Source organism: Lepisma saccharinum, chromosome 15 (genome assembly GCF_977018435.1).
Source record: "Lepisma saccharinum chromosome 15, izLepSacc3.1, whole genome shotgun sequence".
In the NCBI taxonomy this organism is placed as follows: Eukaryota; Metazoa; Arthropoda; class Insecta; order Zygentoma; family Lepismatidae; genus Lepisma; species Lepisma saccharinum.
This window is the reverse complement of record NC_139243.1, coordinates 52702151-52724920: the sequence shown is the minus strand read 5'-3', so window position 1 is coordinate 52724920 and position 22770 is coordinate 52702151. Positions and strand designations below refer to the sequence as shown.

Sequence of the window (22770 nt, the reverse complement as noted above, 5' to 3'; positions counted from 1 at the left end):
GACTTCATCCACACCTGTGGCCCTCCTGAAGGCCTGACAGCTCCTACCACAGCCATGTTAATTCCTGATAAACCTGGTAGACCCATTGTGTCCATCTACAACTCACCCACAGAAAGAAACTCAGCCTTTGTTGACTTCCATCTCCTACCTCCAGAAAATCAGCACCCTTCCACCATTGCCCCCAAACACCATGCTTTCCACCATCGACGTCACATTCCTCTACACAAACATACCCCACTCCCATGGCCTTCGCTCCATAGAATTCTACCTCAATAGCAGATCCAAACCTCACAATCCCAGCACCAACTTCCTGACCAACCTTGTCCTCACATGTAACAATTTCACCTTTGAAAACCAACATTTCCTACAGATCCGAGGTACAGACTAGGGATGGCCAAACGGATCCGGATCCGAAAATTCCGGATCCGGGTCTGAAAGTTTCGGATCTGGATCTGGATCCGAGAGTTCCTGATCTGGATCCGGATCCGAGAGTTCCTGATCTGGATCTGGATCCAAGAGTTCTGGATCCGAAAATTTCGGATCCGGGCCCGAGAGTTTCGGATCCGGATGCGAGAGTTTCGTATCTCTATCCCATTATAATATTACCACACCTTAAAAGGTATTATGATCTTCGATTACAAATAAATTTTTCGTTAGTCCTACAAGAATTTTTTCAAGTGTTGTTCCTAAAATACTTTGCTACACATCGGCTAACACACTCGTGCACAAAAGTAATCTTACTTGTTTAACATAAAATGTCAGAGGTGATTTTGTAAATGCCATTGAAATGAATATGTATTCGAATGTATTCGAATTCCAATGTATTGGAAATGAAAACACACATAAATGTGAGACATTCCATTCCAGGATGAAACCTTTCAGACATATAACAAGATAGAAATGTTATACAAAAATTATACAATTGTTCTACAGTTACAGTTTTACAAATTAAAATAAAACATTATAATATATGCAGTGTTATATAATTACAAAGTGTAAGACTAACAAGGGAGGTTATCTAAGTGTCCCCCTCCGATTTCCATGAAACTTGGCAGGTGTGTGTATAAACGGGCCCAAATGAAGAAATGCGTGTTTTTTTTGTTTCGGTTAAAAAACTGTTTTAGGGGACAACCCCCCCTCAAATGTCAATATGAGGACAAATTTAAGTGGGCATTTGACTTATGTGTCCCCCTCAGATTTCCAAGAAACGTGGCAGGTGTATAGAGGGACCCAAAGGAAGAAATGCGTGTTTCTTTGTTTCAGCTAAAAACTGTTTTAGGGGGCAAAATCCCCTCCGTAACTTTTGGATCTGGATCCGGATTTTTCGGATCCGGATCCGTTTGGCCATCCCTAGTCTGTACCTCGGATCTGTAGGAAATGTTGGTTTTCAAAGGTGAAATTGTTACATGTGAGGACAAGGTTGGTCAGGAAGTTGGTGCTGGGATTGTGAGGTTTGGATCTGCTATTGAGGTAGAATTCTATGGAGCGAAGGCCATGGGAGTGGGGTATGTTTGTGTAGAGGAATGTGACGTCGATGGTGGAAAGCATGGTGTTTGGGGGCAATGGTGGAAGGGTGCTGATTTTCTGGAGGTAGGAGATGGAAGTCAACAAAGGCTGAGTTTCTTTCTGTGGGTGAGTTGTAGATGGACACAATGGGTCTACCAGGTTTATCAGGAATTAACATGGCTGTGGTAGGAGCTGTCAGGCCTTCAGGAGGGCCACAGGTGTGGATGAAGTCCTGGATTTTGTTGAGGTGTGCAGAGGATAGGTCAACTGTGGTGGGTTTGTAGGTGGAGGAGTCAGCCAGCTGGCGGGTGGCCTCCGCCAGGTAATCTTGAGAGTTTAAGACCACCATAGTGGACCCCTTGTCAGCTGCGAGGATTTTGATGTTATAGTTGTTGGGGAGATCTAGGAGAGCTTTTTGTTAGGAGGGGTTGAGGTTTGGTTGGTTGTGGAGGTCATTTAGGAATGAGCCGTCAAAGGTGGTGGAAATGATGGCAGTAATGTACTTTTCCAAGGGATGGTTGGTAGGCAGGGGAAAAGGATCTTCGAAGGAGGTGTCAGGGGGCAAAATTGAAGGAGGCTTGGGTGGGTTTCATTGGTAGTAGTTTGGAGTGGGGTTTTTGATCCAGAAATGTTGGGATCGGAGGTTGCTGGCAAAGGTGTGTATGTCAAAAAGCAGGCGGAATTGGTTGGGGAGAAGGTAAGGCCTCTCGATACAACAGGCTATTTCATCAGTGGTGAATTTATGGCTGGATAAATTGAGTACAGTATGGTTGTTTTGGAGTGGGTTAGGGTCGTTGGTGGTGGTGGATTTGTCCGTGGACTGGATATTTCCCAAGGTGCAATGTGTGGGGGTGCAAATATGGTTTTCAGGGGGGGGGGTCTGTTTTGGTGCGGGAGATGTGGGCAATGGTAAAGGGGGTCAAAATTCATGCACCAACCAGTTAACAATTTATCAAATGATATTATATTCATGTATGCATAGGGTTACCAGACGTCTGGTTTTTCCCAGACATGTCCTACATTTTAGCCTTATGTCTGGCATCCGGGAGGAATTTGAAAAATATCATAAATGTCCTACATTTTGAGCGTCAGATAGTATTAATTAGGAAAGTAGGTAACAGAAAAAAATCATGCAAGTTACAAGTCTATGGACTGCGCTTCCAAACTCAATGTTGAAATTTATTTTGATTCAGTCATTGCCCCAAAAAAAAAAAAAAAGAAGTTTGTCCTGCTATTAAATAAACTGAAAAATGGAAGCACTTAATGAACAAAGTTTTGGAACCACTTTCTGATAACGTCACTGTTTAATTCCTGAGCAGAAGTAGGTCAAGAAGTCAATAAAAAGGCCATAAATTATTCTTGTGGTCAAGAATTTTTGCTTTCATAATGACTGATTGGTTGATTTAGTTTATTTTACTTCACTTTTTATCTGTCCTCTGGCTAATTGCAAAGATGAGGATGAATGATGGTAAGATAAGATGATGAAGGGACAGTCACAAACATATAGGGACAACCGACAAAAGTCCCACATAATATTATACTGGCTGTGAGTCCAGACGTGAAAGCCTCGCTTGTCTGCCAAACACAGTTCAGGATGCAATAATACGAGAAAGCAGATCTAATTCTCTTCTTAAATTCAGCTTCAGTTTTATCTTAACTGGCCCTTTTCATTAAATAAATATTTATTTTCTTATTTGCTAATTTCCAACTTTACCTAAGTAGGGGTCGAATAAATAAACGTTAAGAAAACTGAAAAAAAAAAAAAAGTCCAGAAAAAGTAAAGAATTCTGGATGTGTTATTTTGGTAGACACCATGTTATTGAACTAAAAACTACCCAAGATGAAACTTCTCGAACCATTTTAAATTACAATAATTGCTGAATATTTGTTTGCCATTACAGGTTATAATTCAAATATTGAGAGAGTACTTTCATTACCATCAGCACAACAGGCTCACGAGAGAGATTGTTTTTTCATAAAGTCTGTAAAATGTTTGTTTGGTACTGGTCCCAATAATATCAAACAGTTTGACTGTCCACTCTAACATAAATATATTTTAACTAAACCTGAAATTTTGATAAAAATTGTCTCCTCTGAGAAGTACCACTTAAATCATGTAGTAAGAGGTACATTGATTAGTATGATTGCAAGTTTTGAAATTTTGTATTTAAATATTCATTAAGAAATCATTTTTTGAAAACTGAAAAGTGTCATTTTTCAACTATTTTCTAACGTTCTCTTTAGAAATACGTATTATTTATTGAGAATGTTTTGTGTCCTACATTTCCCTTACAGCAATTTGGTAACCCTATGTATGCACATAATATTTACACACAAATATTAATTTCATAATCGTTACACATTGACAGCATTACATTAGACTTATTGAAATATTTTGTAAGAATATTGATTACCAAGGATGAAGGAGAAGTCAGTAAACAAGGAAGTGTCAGTGGCGCTTGATGTCCACTCTTGTACAAGTCCTGTAAAAATTTATATCTGTATGTTTCATAAAGTTTGCACTGAAATTTAATATGGTTCAGAGTTGCAGTATATTCATTACACAAACGAACTGGTGAAGGCACTAAGTTCTTTTCGTAAAGGTGAGCTGTGGCGATAGTGTGATTTGCACATTATAGTTGTGAGAGAACTCCAGGAGAGTTGAATGTGTTTAAAGCAACATTCCTTTGGAATTCTTTATTGTATAGAATAGTATGCCTTACCGCATTGAATATTTGTCCACAAGCTTTGCTAGTCAGTAAGTAATATTTTTTAGTGTGTGATTTCAAAAATACAGACTGAAACTTTGTTGAAAATGGCCGATGGATTGTTTGATTCACTGCATATTTTGATCATGTATCTGCTATATTATTCCGTTCTATTAAAGAATGTCCAGGTGTCCAAATAAAGTTGATATCATATCCCAATGTCATTATTTTCAGTATCAGTATTCTTATGCTAACAATATACCATTCCCTATGACATGACCATGATGCAAACTGTAATGAATTTAGCACAGAGGCTGAATCAGTTAACACCATTAAGCCTTGTTTCCAAACTCCAATATGCTGACCAAGGCAGGATTTATTTTATTATAAAACATAAACTAAACATTACCTTTCAACCTTCTAGCAGACTCTGTACCAAATACAAATACATTCGTATCACCCCATCCTTTGCTGTTTCAGATCCCCTCAACATTGGCTAGTTTGCATTCAGTTATGCAGTGTGGCCAGAGTATTGTTAGATATACATCAACATGGTAACACTGGTGGTAATTTGGCAACATAGCATCCAAACAACAGCACTCCATTCCGACATGTCATGTATTCAGGGAAGAATTATACCACCTTTGGCTGCTATCAAACCCCACAAGATAAATAAGTAACTAACTCTCTAGCCTTCTTAATGGGGCCTCCCTGATGGCTCAGCGGTAGCATCGTCGCCTTGTAATCAAGGGGTCCCAGGATTGATACCTGTTAGAGGCACAAGTGGTTTTGGATCCCAATTTAAACTGTAGGTTCAGTCCCGATAAGCCTTCCTGTGCACAAAGCGTACTTAAACAGCAACTCAACAACTCTAGCCTTCTTAAACCTGGAGGTTTATGGCTGCAGCAACACAAACCTTCCATCTTTCCCTATCCTGGGCAAACTCAATCCAATCTTTTCCATCCTTTACCAATTTCCTTTAGGTCCATCTCAACATTATCTCTCCATCTTTGTCTTGGCCTGCCTACAGGTCTCTTACCATCAGGTTTCCCAACAAGAATACTGTAAATCGGAAGGTAACATGGGGACCGAGGACTGGAGACTTTCTATTGATTCATCTAAGTATAATATATTATGATTAGTTGTTATGTAACATGAATTATGCTTATCTTGAAAATAAGAGCCAATGCATTGCTTATGAGTAACATGAATAATGCTGTAACTTCAAATTAAGAGCCAGTCTTAGAAAATGAAGTACATATTCATGTTCAGGAGGGAAATTTCAGTAAGAAGCGGCTACTTTCATTTCTGTTAAAAAGTGAAAATTTGTAGAACATTGTTATCATCGTACATAAAGGAACCGTATTCTAGTCTTGAGTTTAACATTTGTTTATGGATCTGATGTACCAATTTAGGATCAGCACCCCAATTTTCCTTAACTGTCAATGTTTTAATTATGTTAAACACTTGAGATACCTTACATTGTGCCAGTTCTACTTGCGACTTCCATTTAAGTTTTTAATCTAACGTAAGTCCAAAACATTTATGACTTCTTGTTGACTAATAGTTTTTCCATTTATATTTATTGATATGCATGGTCAGGGGCGCCGACTTGCCAAAATTATTGGGGGGGAGGGCTATGATCACTGAAATAAATTAATGAATGACTCACTCTCTCCCTTTTTTAAGTTTTGGCTTCAGTGTTCGGAATCTCATAAAAGCCCATGAATTCCTAAAAAATATCAAAATATTTATTCACAGTTCGAATGCAGAATATTAATTGTCCATGGATGGATATGTCACAAGTTTCGTCAACCATAATAGCAAAATATTCCCGACTTTTAATATCTGCTACCACGGAGCGCAAAACAGATCTCCCTAATATATCAATGATTTCGTTCTGAATGTCATGTGAGAGCCATTTGTAGCCCCAACTATCCTAGTTCACGCACATCGTCTTTTGAAACTCTTTTAGTAAAAATTTTAACAATACTCATAACTACATACCAGGCACGGCTCGTGCATTATTTTCCTGTGGGTTCACTGATGTCATATGACACATATTCAGTTTCCACAAATAGATTTTCTTCGCGAAACAAAGGGATCGGGGGGGGGGGGCTTTAAAGATTGGTACATAATTCTTTCATAGAATGAGGTTTCATAGTAGAGGTGTGCGAATAAATTTAAGGCTAAAACTAAGTACAAGGTGTGATCAACTGAAACCCGTTCGTTCCATGTATTATTGGTATAGTGTGTAGGAGGATATTGTTTGTCCAATAGTGTGTAATGGCTAATGTTCCTGTGTGTTGGGTGTAGGAATGTTGTTTATATGTGTTTGCAGGTATAACGAGTGAGAGATGGCATTCAACATCCCCAATCCGTCCAAACAGGAGCAGCGTGCTGTCATCCAGTTTCTGAGTGCCGAAGGTTGTCAACCAGCTGAAGTGTACCGGCGTATGAAAGACGTGTATGGTGATGCATGCATGTCCAAAACAACAGTGGTGGACTGGGCAAGAATGTTTCGGAAGGGGCGTGAACAAACCACTGATTATCCCCATCCTGGTCAAGCCCATGTTGTTGCCACAAAAGACGTGTGTGAAAAGGTGAATGCGGCAATATCTGCAGTTAGACGCATGAGTATTCGATCCATAGCGAACGAGTTAAACATGGGTTATGGTACTGCTCACAAAATTGTGAAAGCTCTGGGTTATCATAAAGTGTGCGCGCAGTGGATACCCAGGGTATTGACGGAGGACCAAAAGTTGGAGCGTATGGGATGCTCCATTGAACATTTGTCACGTTACCATTTGAAAAGTAACAACTTCTTGCTGCGCATTGTTGCTAAGGATGAAACTTGGTGCCATCATTTTGAACCGAGTTCAGAGTCTTCCACTATGCAGTGGAAACACCCCTCATCTCCACGTCCCAAAAAGTTTAAGACACAACCATCTGCGGGGAAAGTTATGGCGTCTGTGTTCTTTGATTACCATGGACCATTATTGCTCAACTTCAAGGAACCAGGACAGTCCATCAACGCCGCACGCTACTGTGAGACCTTGACACAGTTACAGAGAGCCATCAAAAACAAAAGGCCTGGTTTATTGACCGCTGGAGTCATTGTGTAGCATGACAACGCGCGTCCACACGTTGCAAACTAAGTGCAGGATTTGTTTCAATGATTCAAGTGGGAAATGTTGCGACACCCACCCTACAGCCCTGACCTTTCACCTTGTGACTTTCACATCTTTGGGCCTCTAAAGAAGGCTTTGAAAGGTCAGAGATTTCAGTCTGATGCTGAAGTTCAGGACGCTGTGCGTGATTGGTTTGAGATTCAGCCTTCGCAATTTTACATGGACGGCATTTGTAAGTTAGTGACACAGTGGGACAAGTGTCTCAACGCTCATGGTGACTTCTTCTGAACAATATATTTACTGAGCGCTAACCATAGACGCCTCTAGACAGTGTACCAGTTTCAGCTCGAAATAAAATTTATTTCACGAATTATGACCACTGAACGGGTTTCAGTTGATCCCTCCTTATACAATAATTTTGCCTCTATGAAAGAAATTTCGGGTTTTATTAGAAAATCATGGATGTCCTCAGGATTTGTTCCAGGGATGGGAAGCAAGATCATTTCTTTTTTCAAGGGGGGACAAACGAGGCACATTTTCCCATGTAATAGTGTTGATCTCTCAAAAAACACTCCTTCAGTCCCTGGAATGAAATTATATGTGGATAATAAATAGTTTTAGGTTGACATTAATTTTCCAGGCAGGTGTGGCCCCTTTTCCCCTTCGGACGTCTATGCCTGCAATTATAAAACTACTAATCACAATGGTCCTACAATTATTAAAGGGAAATGGCAACCAATGGCATGTGCGTACTAAAAACCTGAGACCGTACCTGAGACCCTTTCATTGAAACGCTACAGCTTTTTTTTTCTATCTTCAAATTTGGATTTGGTCGACCAGCACACGCATTATCTCTAATTTTCTTTCAGCATACGAGAAAGTTTGTTTCCGTTAATTGTATGCATTTTAGCGGTCATTTCGTACCTGCGCAGACAGCAACATCTACACTGCATCAAATGACGTAACATAGTCCATCCTTTGGAGCATCAATACTTTGCAACAACTATCCAAGCACTTCGAAAACTTACAAACTTGAAACATTGACATCAACAGGGTTTGTCATGTCTTCCTTTCTTGTCTAAGATCGTGCCATTATTTTGCTTTCACATATCCGAAGTGTTTCCATCTTTAATGAAAAAGTCTGAATGCATGCACGAGCTATTTTAGTAATGTATTTCTTTTATTTTAATTCATCGTGCCTAATTCCAGCTTTCATTCATTTCTACTCATCCTTCTCTGCCACAATTTTGCAATTATGCCAAGAAGTTCGGTACAAAAATGATTCAACAGAGAACATTGAATATGTAACGAATGCGCTTCAAACTTGAACCTCACAGGGCAACACTGGAAGGGAGGAAGCAGCTGGGTCTCACTCGCAGCGAGGACGGTGCCTTCTGGCTTCTGGAGCGGCTTCTTGTATTTATTAATAATGCATTTTTAAATATTTAGAAATTCATTATTTTTTTATATTGAATGACATTATAAATATGTATATCATAATTATATTATGTGTATATGTAATATATGCGCGCGTGTGTGTAGATTGAGATATCCCCCCCCCAACCAATATGATTTTGCACCCTTATGTTGGGCACAATGTAATGTCCATTTACATAACTTTGCAACGTAAGGGAGCGGGAGTACATTCGAATCCCATAGTAAGCAATGTGTTTATGTTTTTTCTTTCGTTCATTTATATCGTCGGGTCAACAGTCAACACCCATCCTTATCATAAGCTGAAATGCAAAGTGACACGAATACAATTTTGATCTCTAGAATGAGAAAGACAGATACTGAGAATGGTGTGAAACATGCAAATTGTCCATATAATTTCCAGTGGCGTAGCGTTATAGTACGCCTTACGTTCCCCGATTTAAAATTTCAAAAATGCGTAAATGCTGTAAATATAAAGTAAATCTTGACTAATTTCATATGTGTCTGACCTTCATGGCATTATAATAGCTTTTTTTCGCGATCCGCTTGCAACACTCCACTAACAACACTCGTTCTAGCATTTTTTTTTCAATGCCTTTCCTGGCCGGACGCCGAGCAGGTTCGGCGTACAGGACCCTATATTCCTTGGTGTCTATCTGAAGGGAAAGCTTGGTTCTCTAAAGCACGCGCCCAAATGCTCTCTCGTACGCCAGCGTATGGAGAGGGCTACGTCATTGGTTCACGTGACCCTTCCTGCCTTCTGAAGCAGACGACAGCGGTAGAATTCCTACCCGGTTCTTCGTGCTCGTGCTGTTTTGCTACAATACACAATATTGACTGACGTAAATTTACCAAACTGAAATATAGCATTCTTAATGGCTACTGCATTGTATAATTTATCGCACGAACAGCGATGTGCATTAAAAACTAAAAGATCAACACAATTTTTGTCAAATAAGTTGGTGAAGTCCTCGTGGTAGAAGTTCAGCCTGTGGCTGCTCTACCACTTAATAATAAAGAAAATAATAGTTTTGCGGGTTATTATTTTTTCGTTATTATGTAACTGCTTAATATTGTGTCAATGGAAATGTTTAGCATTCAATTGAAAACTCTTAACATCGAATGGTCTGTGGACAAAATTATTTTAAAATGTTTGTCAACATTCTCAAGACGTAATAAACAGTGGTCTGAATTACTAATCGGCACTGTTACGTTAGTAGATTGTACGATAGTTGGATTATCCGCCCACCTCTGTGTCAAGAGTGTTTTGCACAGCGTGCAAGATGACAGAGGCCCCTGATTCGAATCCCGGCGTGAGCACGGGTGTTCTTTGTGAGTGTCCCTTCATCAATATAATCACTCATATTCATATTCGCGATTAACCAAAAATGGTAGAAAAGCGAAGTAAAATAAACCAAATCAATCAGTAGTTGGATCATCCACAACAATGTCTACTGTTGTGCAGAGGCTTGTCATTCAGTTAGGCTTTATAATGATTTGCGTCATGCCGAAAGGTATAAAACACCAGAGTTCAAAACATTTGTTGCATAGTGAGGCATCTCATTTTCTAGCTAAAAACTGCATGGATGATGATGCTTTATTGAAAACCCAGCTGACTTCAGGCAAATAAACAACACCTGTGGCGACTTATTCCATAAGTAAATTATTGAGCAAAAAAGGGCCGACCCTTCCTCGGACTTGGCGTTCCCACCCGAAATGCCATGCTACGCCACTGATAATTTCCCTCTGACACATTGACATGACGACGCCGAAAAGGGTTTCAGGTAAAACGCAATGCTCAGTCGATCACTCCATTTCCCTCACCTCCCGATAAACATTTTCTTGCCTTCCGCTCCGATTTGTATGTCAGTAATCAATTTTTATAACGCATTTTTATTGCAACCAAAGCACAGGGATTAATTTATCTAAGCCTGTCTGTCCAATGTTAGTAAACTAAACATTAGAGAAAAAATATATGTTGACTACTACCAACACTGCAGACGCTGCCAAAATCTTAGGTACCCTGGCTTCTTAGAACCATGTGCTTTGAACAGGAAAATGCACCATGGGATGAGCACGGGAAGACCCAAACATATGGTGGGGGTTGATCGGAGCCAATGGGGATTACCCTCTGAATTTCTAGGGTACCCAACAGAGGCAGCAGCTTTTGCTCGTGGAAATCGGCAGAAGCCATGGTGGATGGGGTGGCTGCAGGCAACACCGAAGGCACAATCGGGATCATTCGGGCAGACTGCCTGGACGGCCAGGCTACTCGGGCAAGGCAGCAGCGTTCTCGGACGGAAGATAGAATTTCTGGCAGTGGAAGGGGTTTCGGAGAGACGATAGTTGAATTTTCATGGTCCGAGAAAGTGGAAAAAATTATTATTTGTTCTTACGGTGTTGTGGGTACGCAGTGCGTACCTTGCGTACCCAGTATGCACACCGCTGAATATATCCATAATTCGTCACCTGTTACAATCTTATATACGTCTTTTGAAGCACCACGATTGTATTTATTGAGCATTTGTTTGCACCAATTGACGCGAGCGTCTTTTTGAGTTTTTGTCAAATTGTGTGGGATCCAACGAGAACATACCTTTCTCACAGCTAAATGATCATGTAATATTTTATATATGCTGGTGGAACTAATGCCTATGGTTGCCTCAATCTCACAGTATGTCACATGACGATCTTGCAGTATTAGGTTTTGCACAGCATCAATGTTTTCTTGAACAACAACTGATTTTGGACGACCTTCGCGAATCTCGTCGGTGAGCGAATGGCGGCCACGATTAAATTCGTTATACCAGCGTTTCAAAGTGGCAAAGGATGGGGCTTCATCGCCAAATGTGGAAGTAAGTTGATCGATGCACTCTTGTCTTGATAATCCACGTCAAAAATTGTAAAAAATCATCGCACGAAAATGTTCACAAGTGAATTCCATTTTATTGTTGTTGCGCAATCTCCAAGGCAACATAAACAACACAAATGAAGCTATTGACTAAACATTTGAAGTATGTTATGGTCAATAATGCCAGACGATTCCGTGCAAACGTCAAATCGCGCCTAACTTCAATCAGTGTTGCCAAGGCTCAAAATATAAATAGTGACCCTCGTACATATTAAATAGCATGGGCCTTAGCACTGCACCTTGTGGTAGACCTTTATGTGTATAATGTGCGGTGGGTAATTGGTCTCCATATCAAATGCACAATTTATGTCCCAATAATAATCCAAGAATACTTTTTATAAAATTACAGGGAACATTCATTTTCTTCAATTTTTGTAAAAGCATATCTGGAAGGACCGAATCATAGGCGCTACTTAGATCAAGAATAACTATGACACAAAATTCCTGTCGGATGAAAGAAAGCCATATATCCAAAATTAGTGTCGCTAGTACATCTACTTTCCAGTTCCTTTTCTAAATCCCATCTGATGTTTCAGTAATTTCTGATTATATTCGACCCACCATGCGAGTCTGTTCAGTATTAAATGTTCATATAATTTAGCAAGGCATGATGACATGGCAATAGGTCTATAGTTCGTATGTATTCCTGATTGTTTACCTGGTTTTAATATGGGTATTATCACCACTTCTTTCCACTGTGAAGGAATATCTCCACTGTTCCATATTGAATTGTATGTATTTAGTAAAATTTCATATCCAGTAAAAGGTCAGTGTTGAATACATTCATATTTAATACCATCTAAACCTGAAGAAGTTTTATTTCGTTTATGAACAACATATTCTAGTTCATCCATAGTGAATGGCGATTCTAACGTGGATGTTTATGGACATGGCATAGAGTTTAACAATTGACAGAGATTAGTTTCAACCGTATATGTCAACTTCCAGTTAAATTATTTTATCCAGGTCGAATTAATATCTCCTCCAAAATAATGACAAATGTTATTATTGGACATACTTCTTACTGTTTTCCAAGTCACTGAAATAGAAGAATCTTTAATTAATCGGAGCAAAGTGACTTCCAAAAGAATGATTTTGATTTCTTTAGGAACCTCTAAGTTTTTGCTGCAATTTCTTTATATCTAATAAAATGTTTGATGGTAGGATTCTCCTTATAATTTATGTATGCTTTTTGGCGTTCGTTTACCCATTTCTGACAATCCGTTGTCCACCAGGGAGACACTTTTCTTCTGGATCCAAAATTAGATACCGTTGCATTTATTTGTTCCTGTCGAATGACTTGTGTGACTTCTTGTTTCAATCCATTCTTTATTGCATTGTTTACATTTCCGGAGAATGTCTGGCATTCAACCCTTCTTGAAATATATTGACTATTGTTTTGTCCAGAGCGCATAGTAAACCACATTATATTTTCATTATGTTGAATGGTTATCATAATTGGCATGTGATTACTGTTGTAACCTTTCTCTAATACACTCCAATGAATTTTTGACACTATGTCATTTGAGGTAATAGTTATGTCTGGAGCACTCGGCTGTTCATTAGGTCTTGAAATTAGTGTAGGTGTTCCGTCGTTGAGTAATACAGATGAAAAATGTTACACAAATCTTTACCAGATCGATCAGTTTGAACAGCACCACATAGGGTGCATTAATGTCCCCTGCCAGCACAAATGAAGTGTTTGGTGGAACTGTCCAATTATATTCTGCCACACTGTAACAGGGAGGTGCACTGTAGGAGGGCAATAAATTGATACATAAGACATATTAGCAATCCTAACACCTGTAATCTAAATTTGACTGTGTATATTTTGAAACGAAATAATGTCATACTGTATATTTATTTTAACGCCTACATCTGAACCACGATATCCATCTAAACGATCATCTCTTAACCAATTGTAACCTTTAAACTTTAATGTTGTGTTGGTTTTATACCACGTTTCTTGTAAATGGAGAGCATATGCAGAAAATAGGACAAAACATGTTCTAAATTGTGTTTAAGAGGAATTAAACTTCTTATGTTTCATTGTAATATTTTCAAAACTTTGTCTGGCATGCTGGTTGTTGAAATAAGTATTGCAAAATACTTGTAGCAATGCAAGTCCAGTCCTGGGTTACATTCCCTGTCAAAGTCTCTGCTAAGCTACATAATTGTTCTATAAATAATGAAAAATTATTTAGGAATTTTGTAGAATTTTGTTCTTGTGCTGGATTTGGCTGCATAGCTTGAGCCACCTCTGCAAGAACAAATAATTTATTTTGTTGGCATGTTGTCGACAAATCCAGAGCATTGTCTTTTCGAGATCCTAACACAGAGTAATCAGGATCTGTCATTTTCTTTTTGTATTGATTTTGTCCAAATAATTTCAATGATTGATTCTGGTGTTTTCCTTGAAAAGGCTCAGTCTCTTCCAAATGTTGTCCATCTCTCTTTGAGCTGTACAATGGACGTTTATTAGGTACACTGTATTGATCATGTTGTATTACATTATTATGACATGAGGTGCTACTCGAATTGTTAAATATTGAAGCATATGAAAAATGGCATTACTGGTTTTTCTATTTCTTGAACATGGCCAGTAGATATCTGTTCAGATCCATACCTGTTATTAATTTTTAGGGCTTTCTTTTTATTATTTATTTTTGGCGTTATTTTTAAGGACAGTTTTTGTCATTTGCAGTGTGCTCCTGATTACAATGGAAACACTTGATCTTATTTGTGTAGGAAGACGATTCATGATGCCACGCAGTTTGCATTTTAATTTACTTTTGCAGTTTGCCCTGAAATGACCATAATAAAAACAATTAGTGCACTGTTTAATGAAGGGCATGTATCAGTCGATGTCAAACTTTAGATAAAACAGAGTAACGTACTGTGGTAAGGTTTGTGAGTCAAATGTTACAATTACTGTTCAAGTTGGCTTATACTTCACAATGCATCTTACCTTGATTATTTTGGCTGTTGACAAATTTATATTTTCAAGAATTGCCTTATCACATATTGACATCACCTTTCATAACTCCCATTCTTCTTTCTCTATGAGATGGAACAAAACCTTTCCAATTATTCTGAGACAGTAATGGATTTGCAGAATTTGATGTCGTAAATGTAAGTCTCGCTAGATTTTTACCAAGGCTATCTATCCCTTTCAAACCTCTAATATATCGTCGCCGCCTTGTAATCTAGGGGTCCTGGGTTTGATACCCGGTGGAGGCACAAGTGGTTCGGATACCACTTTAAACTGTAGGTCCAGTCCCGATTAGCCTTATTGTGCATAAAGTGGACTTAAAACACAAAATCAAATCAAACCTCTAATATTTTCTTTTCTGAATATTTGGCCTAATTTTAAAATGTGCAATTTGACCCCTTTGCCTTTTCCACCTGAGGCACCCTGATGTTTAGAGTTCACAAATATTTCATATCTGATTACTTTTGTACTTTAATGCCTCTTGCTCATAAATGTTTCTGGAAATTGATTCACTAATTTGTTGAGTGCAGTCTATATTATTACACTCAGAATTCAAATTGTTAACTTCTTCTACAGAAGTTATGATTTCCACATTGCTGGAAAGTTCCATGTCCATGTTGGATTCAGCTGGTTTTGTACCAGCAAATTTGACTTTACAGCCTTTAGATTTTTTTCATCAAATAATGTTCACATTGCTGCACACATATTTAGAAAGACACTAATCTTCAAACGGTAAACTATAAAGTCTCAAATTCTAACTTGGAACACAAAATTATCTTCGCAGCAAATCACTTACGCAATCACATCTGTAACCACAGACTCAATCCCAAGTTTAAACATTGATTACACTAGTCAACAGTGAAAATGTATCTTGAACGAAAGCAGCTAATCTTTATGTTTTCAAGGGTGCTGATTATGAAAAGGATCATGAAAATCTCCAATTAGCTCTAGTTTTCAAGATATGGGGGGAATCAGTTAATGATAAACATTCCATTTTTACCTTCCCAATATTGCCTTCAAAATTCCGTGGATGGTAAACAGAGTGATATTGTCCCCTTCAGAAATCATTCTGGGTGTATTGTTGTTGATTGTAGTCTATTTTTACCCTGGGTAGGTAGCAACAGGGCAGGGGAAGGGAGGGGTGGCTTGTGGTGGCTGTGTTGGTTGACACATTGAGATGCAGTTTCTGTCTGTAGTGGCTGTATTCTTTGTGTGTGCGGTCAAAGATGTGTTACAACAGTGCCGTAATAGTGCTTTAGTTAATTTAATTCATGTGATTCAAAATGCCTCGCAAATGTGTAAACTCTGCTGACAAATGTTGCTACATTTGTGGACAGGTAACTTTGAAATCACAAAAGCGACCAATAATGTCAATGATTAAGAAAGCCCAGTGTGTACTTTGGTTGCGAAATCGGAGACCAGGACAGGCCCTGGGCCCCTCACATATGTTGCATATCTTGTGCCTCAAGTCTTCGTTCCTGGTTGAATCATAAAAGATCATCAATGGGCTTTGTCTATCCCCATGATCTGGATAGAACCATTAAACCACGTAAATGATTGTTATTTTTGTATGACAACTCCATTAACACACGGTATTTCAAAGAATAAAAAGTCAGCCTTGACATATCCTAACATACCATCGCCTATGCGGGCAGTGCCTCATGGAGTCGGACGGCCTGTTCCGATCCCACCAGTGTAACGAGGAGTATACACAGCAACATAAAATCACACAGTGTGAGTTGAATGATCTGGTAAGAGATCTACAATTGCCTAAATGTAAATCAGAACTGTTGGCGTTTAGACTGCAGCAGTGGAATTTTCTTGACCAGATGGTAAGTGTGTCTGCATTCCGTGACCGCCATACTCCATTTCTTCCATTTTTCAAAAGTGAAAATAACTTGTTATTTTGCAGTAATATAGAGGGTCTCATGGCATCTCTGAAAATTGACTATAAAACAGATGATTGGAGATTGTTCATAGATTTATCAAAGATAAGTCTAAAGGCTGTCCTGCATAATGCCAACTTGTTTCTATCAGTTTACGCAGCTTACATGAAGGAAACATATCACAACATGAAGCAACTGTTATGCAGAGTAAACTATGACAAGTTTAAGTTTAAGTGGCATATTTTCGGTGATCTCAAAGTCATCACCATATTACTTGGCCTGCAACAGGATTACACCAAATTCTGTTGCTTCTTGTGTATGTGGGACAGCCATGCCAAGGCATGTCACTACAAACAGGAAGATTGGCCTATGCGTGAATCACTTCAACCTGGAAAATATAATGTTATTAACGAAGCACTTGTCGAATCCAGCAAAGTTATACTCCCTGCTCTTCATGTAAAACTGGGCCTTATAAAAATTTTGCATAAGCCGTGGATAAGACTGGGGAAGCATTTTTGTATTTGCATAAGACATTTCCACGTCTCAGTGAAGCCAAAATAAAGGAGGGTTTTTCGTTGGTTCGCAGATATGCAAACTGTTCAAGATGAACATTTCAATAATATTCTCGCAGGTGATGAGAAGTTAGCCTAGGATTCCTTTGTTCAAGTGTCCACCAACTGTCTTGGAGGTAAAAAGGCAGAAAACTATAAGGATCTTGTGGAAAATCTTCTGCGGTGCTACGATAGACTGGGCTGTAACATGTCCTTAAAGTTATACTTCTTACATCCTCACTTTGAATTCTTCCCTGAAAACTGTGGTGCTGTTAGTGACGAACATGGGTAACGCTTCCACCAAGAAATTTCAGACATTGAAGAAAGATACCAGGGAAAGTGGAGTGAATCAATGTTAGCCTATTACTGTTGGACACTCATCAGAGAATCACCAGCAACAGAATACAAACGGCAGGCAAAGCGATTGCACCTTCAGTGGCCTTCCTCCAAGGGAGAACAACAAGGTAAATACATGCATATGCTTTTAAGGGCAATTCTGAAAAGTTGAAATAAAAAAAAAACTAGAGCTAAATTTGCATTTTCATGATCATTTTCATGTTCAGCACCTTCGAAAACATATATATATGCTGCTTTCATCAAAGATACAAAGAAAAAGTTAAATTTTGTTGACTAGTAAAGACTTTTCACACCAAAGTGACAAGAGACCTCTGAAATTATTTTAGAAAATAACATTTTGGATGAAATAGTACTTGATGTTCAACATGCCCAAATGCTCAAAAATACATAGTCAAAATACTGCTGTGCTTTTTGTTTAGGTGCTGGGTGAAAATATCTTCACTCTTGTGCCAAATATGCGCAAAATTGATGTTTCGAGAAAATTAAATTTAAAGCTTCAATTTTTAGTTACTACCAAGTGGGGAAAATTAAGTTCAGATCAAAATGTAAGCTATTTAGAATATGAAAAATAATTTGCACTTTTGGTATCAAATATTGACTGACAATGTGGAAAATAGAGTTATGTAAAAAGAGCCAAAACAAATGCATGTACAGTGGCTTTGGCACAAGAACAATGATAGATAGTACTCTGTGATGAATTTTAGGGCTGAACCAATACCCATACTGGTGCTTGAAAATTGTTGATTAATATTAGTGGATGTTTCTTCTACTGCAAATATGAACATCAATTTACACAATCAAATATTCGGTGTCAGCTGCTTAATACGTACATGCTACCCTGTAGCCAAGGGCGTATCCAGGGAGTCTGGACACCCTCCAAATTCCTTTCTTTTTTTAAAAAACTACTATGTGCAGCATACTTTCCAAAGTGACACTTGATGTGGCAGGTATAGAAAATTCAGTGGATGTTATTTTCAGAATCCACAAACCATGCATTTGTGGATTCTGAAAATAACATCCACTGAAAGGTTGTTTTTTTTCCACAGTGTATTGATATACCAGCTGAAAATCTGACTTCAGGCAGAAACTGTTTTGGTACAGTAAGTGAAGTTTGTGTTCTTTTTTTAGAAATATTACATGCAGAGGTGAAATTCTAAAAACAAATATATTGCATTATATACCAGACAGTAAAAACAAACTACTGTCAGTGTGTGAAACTCAATTTCTAGAAAAACATGCTTCACTTCACATTTTTGTTAAATTTCTTCAACCTTGTCAGTTAAGTGAAGCTGTCCGAGTGAACCATCCCAAGAAAGTGATCTTCTAGCCGCAGTTAAAAAGTGGACTTTTCTAATTGTACTCTTTATCTGTGAAAAGGTTTTAAGTTTTACTGTACAGTTGTCAAAGTATTTTATCTCTTATCCAAGAGATGTCACAGAACTGCTTCAGAAACTTTGGGAGTTTTCAGATGAAGAGTTCAGCCAAATATTTCAAACTGCTTCTAAAAGTGTCAACAGACATTCTATTCTGAAATTTCCTTTGATTCCAAGAATAATAAATCACCACAAAAGAAAAATATCTCCACCATTAGCCTTGGGAGATAGGCACCTCTAGCTGGCCCCCCTTCAAATTTTCTTTCTGCCTGTAGCATGTTACTCAATTTGCTAAAATGAAGAGAAAGAAAAGGACAAATTTCATAGACTTAAGAAGTTCAATATAACACTGAAGTGAAATGAAACATCTCATGTTAAGAGGCTCAAAATTTTGCAGCATACCATGTATTTTCCGCATGCTGTTAAGCTATAACAAATACATTGCTATTAGCCGCATAGCATGTTTTCGCTCACTCACATAAAAACACCTCCATCATGCCTCTTGGTGCTTGTGGGTAATGTCGGGTGTTGACTCAAGAAATCGTCTGCTAGTGTGCTACACACAACCGCAGCACAGTGAGTGTTGTCATCTCAGTCAACCTTCTCGTCTAAATTCAGAATAACATTTTTTAATGTCCTTTGTGCACTTTCTGAGGTTATTAATATATATTTGTGTAATGTTTGTAATGTGTCATACATATTAGCACTAGTTGTAATGGGTTAGAACATTAATTGACAATACCACTTAGCCAACACTACTTGTTCCTTTCTGCTTTCTGTGCTATGCTTGGCATAGGCAATGTTGCTACATGAAGAGAAATTTTCCTTGATGAAGGGGAATCCCTGTCCAATTTTAGGTAAAAAGGGAAATTTCAGGAAAAATATAGAAATTGCAGGAAAATTTGAAGTTGTCGAACTTCTCTTTTTGTTTCTCTTGCACGCCTTCATTGATTATAAATTTGGTGCTGTTTATTATATTATATTATATTCTTATTTATCATATGTTATATACATGTAGTACAAATAAAACACCAATGCAGGCAAACAAAAACAGAAGGCCGATAACTTCAAATTTTCCAGTAATTTCTATTCATGAAAAAAGTTGGTTTACCGGTGGTATATCAAATAATATGGGAGAATATGCCCCTGGTAATTAATCTAGATGGGGTGTATAATAAACACCAGTGGCATGGCGGGACATTTTTAAAAGTGTTACTGGCCATATCAGTACAACAATTATTCTGCTAGACGTTATCATCTAAACCCCCTCCCCCCCCCAACATGCCTTCGATCTAGATTTTTGTTCATTTCATTCTTTTTTTGAAATCCACTCAGTGAATTAGCCACAAACACTCCTAGAAAGAACTACCACTCATGAGACAGTTACCATGAAAATCCAATGAATAGTGGTGGACCCTTGTCAATTCTTCATCTCTGTTTCTTTGCAATTGAGGTGAAAAAGGGAAGAAGAAGAACTACACATTTCTCAGGTCAGTTTGACATACGTGTGTACAGTGAGCAGATGACAGAATTCTGCTCCTCCAGCGAGAGCCAAATTGTGGAAGGGAACTCCAGCAGTATGTACTACTGTTGCCAACTTAATATTTTGGAGCAAGATTTGTCCAAATCACGAATCGCACCAAGGAACTATCTTGTCGCCTATTACCTAACCAGTCTCAGTTGTAGTTCAATCCAGCCTTGGCGTTGTAGACTAGCACTAGCTGATTCAGAGAAATAGTATTCCCATTTTATGCGGGATGGCCCTTTCTGCCAATACAATGTGACAACACTGGCCTGTGCCGGCAAGCCTTACCAGCAATTGGACCCCTGTAGCACACTTTGCTCTAAAGTCTTCCCTTGCATTGGCACCCTCTCCTCTTGTTACCTCTTTAGGGTAGCAGAACGGTCACCCTCTTCGCTTCTGTCGGCTGCAGAAAAAATGTCCTCTGAAATATACTCGGACGGCAACGCTGTTGGTTAATGTATTTAACAATGTTGTTAAATGAAATAACTTTTTAATTCTTCACATTTTGCTGTTGCCCGTGGTACCACCGGTTACATGCCTCTAATAAGAATATGTACACTAAATAAGAATTTTTGCTGTAAACCTGGTCAAATTTTCAGAATACACCACTGCTCTGATTAGGAAAATATAGTAAATGGCATTGTGCACATAGCAGTAAAAACTTTCTAACATAAGCAACAGGTTAGGAAAAGTTCATACCAATCATAAATTAAACTACAATGTAATGTAAATTGTTCACAAATTTATTTATACATCATGAAGTAAAGGTACAGAATTGAACTCTGTAAGATTCGAACTGCATATAGTGTCCCTTAAAGATATTAACTGGAAGGGTGCGTAATTATGCAAATTTATTTCACTACTTCATTGTCATGGTAAACATGCAGGCCTTGAAATTTGTATTTGAAAATATCTTATAGAATCTGACTATTCTACAGCTCAAATGTATATAAAAAAAAGAAGACATAAATTAAAAAGCAAGAGCACATTATTGCACAATGTGTAAAATAAAAGATATGGTACATTTCTTTGGTAGCACTAGCTTTCGTTGAACTCAAGAACCATAACCAAGGAATAACCTAAAAACAATCAACAGTGGTACTGGCCTAGTGGAACACTCAAACAATTGTTCGTTGTTACCTTAAACATGTACATCTTCATATAAAATTATACTTTTCCACGTGTAAAAAATTAAATTTTGAGTTGTGTTTTATTTATCCTGTTATGTCATCATTTGTAATATTGAAATAACAAAATCTTGTTCTCATTTTAAGATTGTTTTGGAAGCACGTCTTAAGCATCTTGGCATTAAAATTCACCAAGTCTTCCTGACAGGAACAAGGAAACGTATCCACCCCCAAAGAATAATACTCTAGTAGTGGAAATAAAGAATAGACAATGAAACAGGTTAACAATTTCATATTTATCCTCTTCAGCCTAATAAACATCGACAAGAAAAATAAATCATATATTTATATATTACCGTATATACTTAAAATAAGATAAATCTGTAAGTTAGTTTGAACTTTGAGACAATATTTTTCCTAGAGTAAATATAAGTCTTTAATTCTTACTTGTACCATTTACAGGACAGATTTACAAAGAAAGACGAGAACATGATGTCAGAGACAATATTCTTACAAGACCATGCATCTTTAAACAGAAGGAATGAAAGAGAGCTCGAGATGGTGGGTTTATTTTATACACTCCATTTTACATCCTTAAAATTCCCCCCTCCTCGTTCCCTCACAATATAGCAGTCAAAGACCCCCAACATAAGACCCCTCTTGCTCCCAGCAAAATTTATGCTTTGACACAGAAGAAGAAAAGACGTGCTTTGAGAGCAGGAGTGGTAAATATTTACAAAAAGGGGCAATATTTTGGCCTATTCAAATAGTACATCTGGCCACTTTATATATATATATATTTATAATTTCTTTTATGTATTTATATATTTATTTATATTTATAATATATATATATATATATATCACACGCCTTGTGATTCTATAATAGCATTTACGCTGAAAAAAAATCTATCGTTTCACTGTGTATATGAAAGATACACAAGTATTGCCCTGATACCGTAACCAGGAATAAAAAAAAAAAAGTATTTATTGTCAGACACTTTCATATACATAGCACACACTGAAAAAAATTTTTACCACTGGAATGCTGAACAATAAAGGTAATTAATAGTTTCAGAATCTCTTTGCTGTATTAACAGTAAAGAGGCTTTGATTTTTTGTATTTTCACTTTACGTCAAATACTATGTTTTCTTTCTTAAATTTCTGAGTACCACAGCACATCTGCTGACCTGAATTGTATTGAAATATGAGTATCAGAAAAAAAAAAAAAAGCATTTGATAGAAAGCCTTAACATCAACAAATAATTT

General features: G+C 37.9%; 1 protein-coding gene across 2 annotated transcripts in view; it reads left to right on the top strand.

Annotated features, from left to right (window-relative positions):
* The window catches only part of LOC145999704 (uncharacterized), a 114745-nt gene extending 92570 nt beyond the window's left edge, over positions 1-22175 (top strand). For both annotated transcript variants that reach the window (XM_083136966.1, XM_083136965.1), the window contains one exon: positions 21964-22175. In XM_083136966.1, coding sequence (XP_082993092.1) covers positions 21964-22131 — 168 coding nt within the window. In that variant the 3' untranslated portion in view covers positions 22132-22175. The remainder of the gene's footprint in view (positions 1-21963) is intronic.
* The last annotated feature ends 595 nt before the right edge of the window (positions 22176-22770 follow it).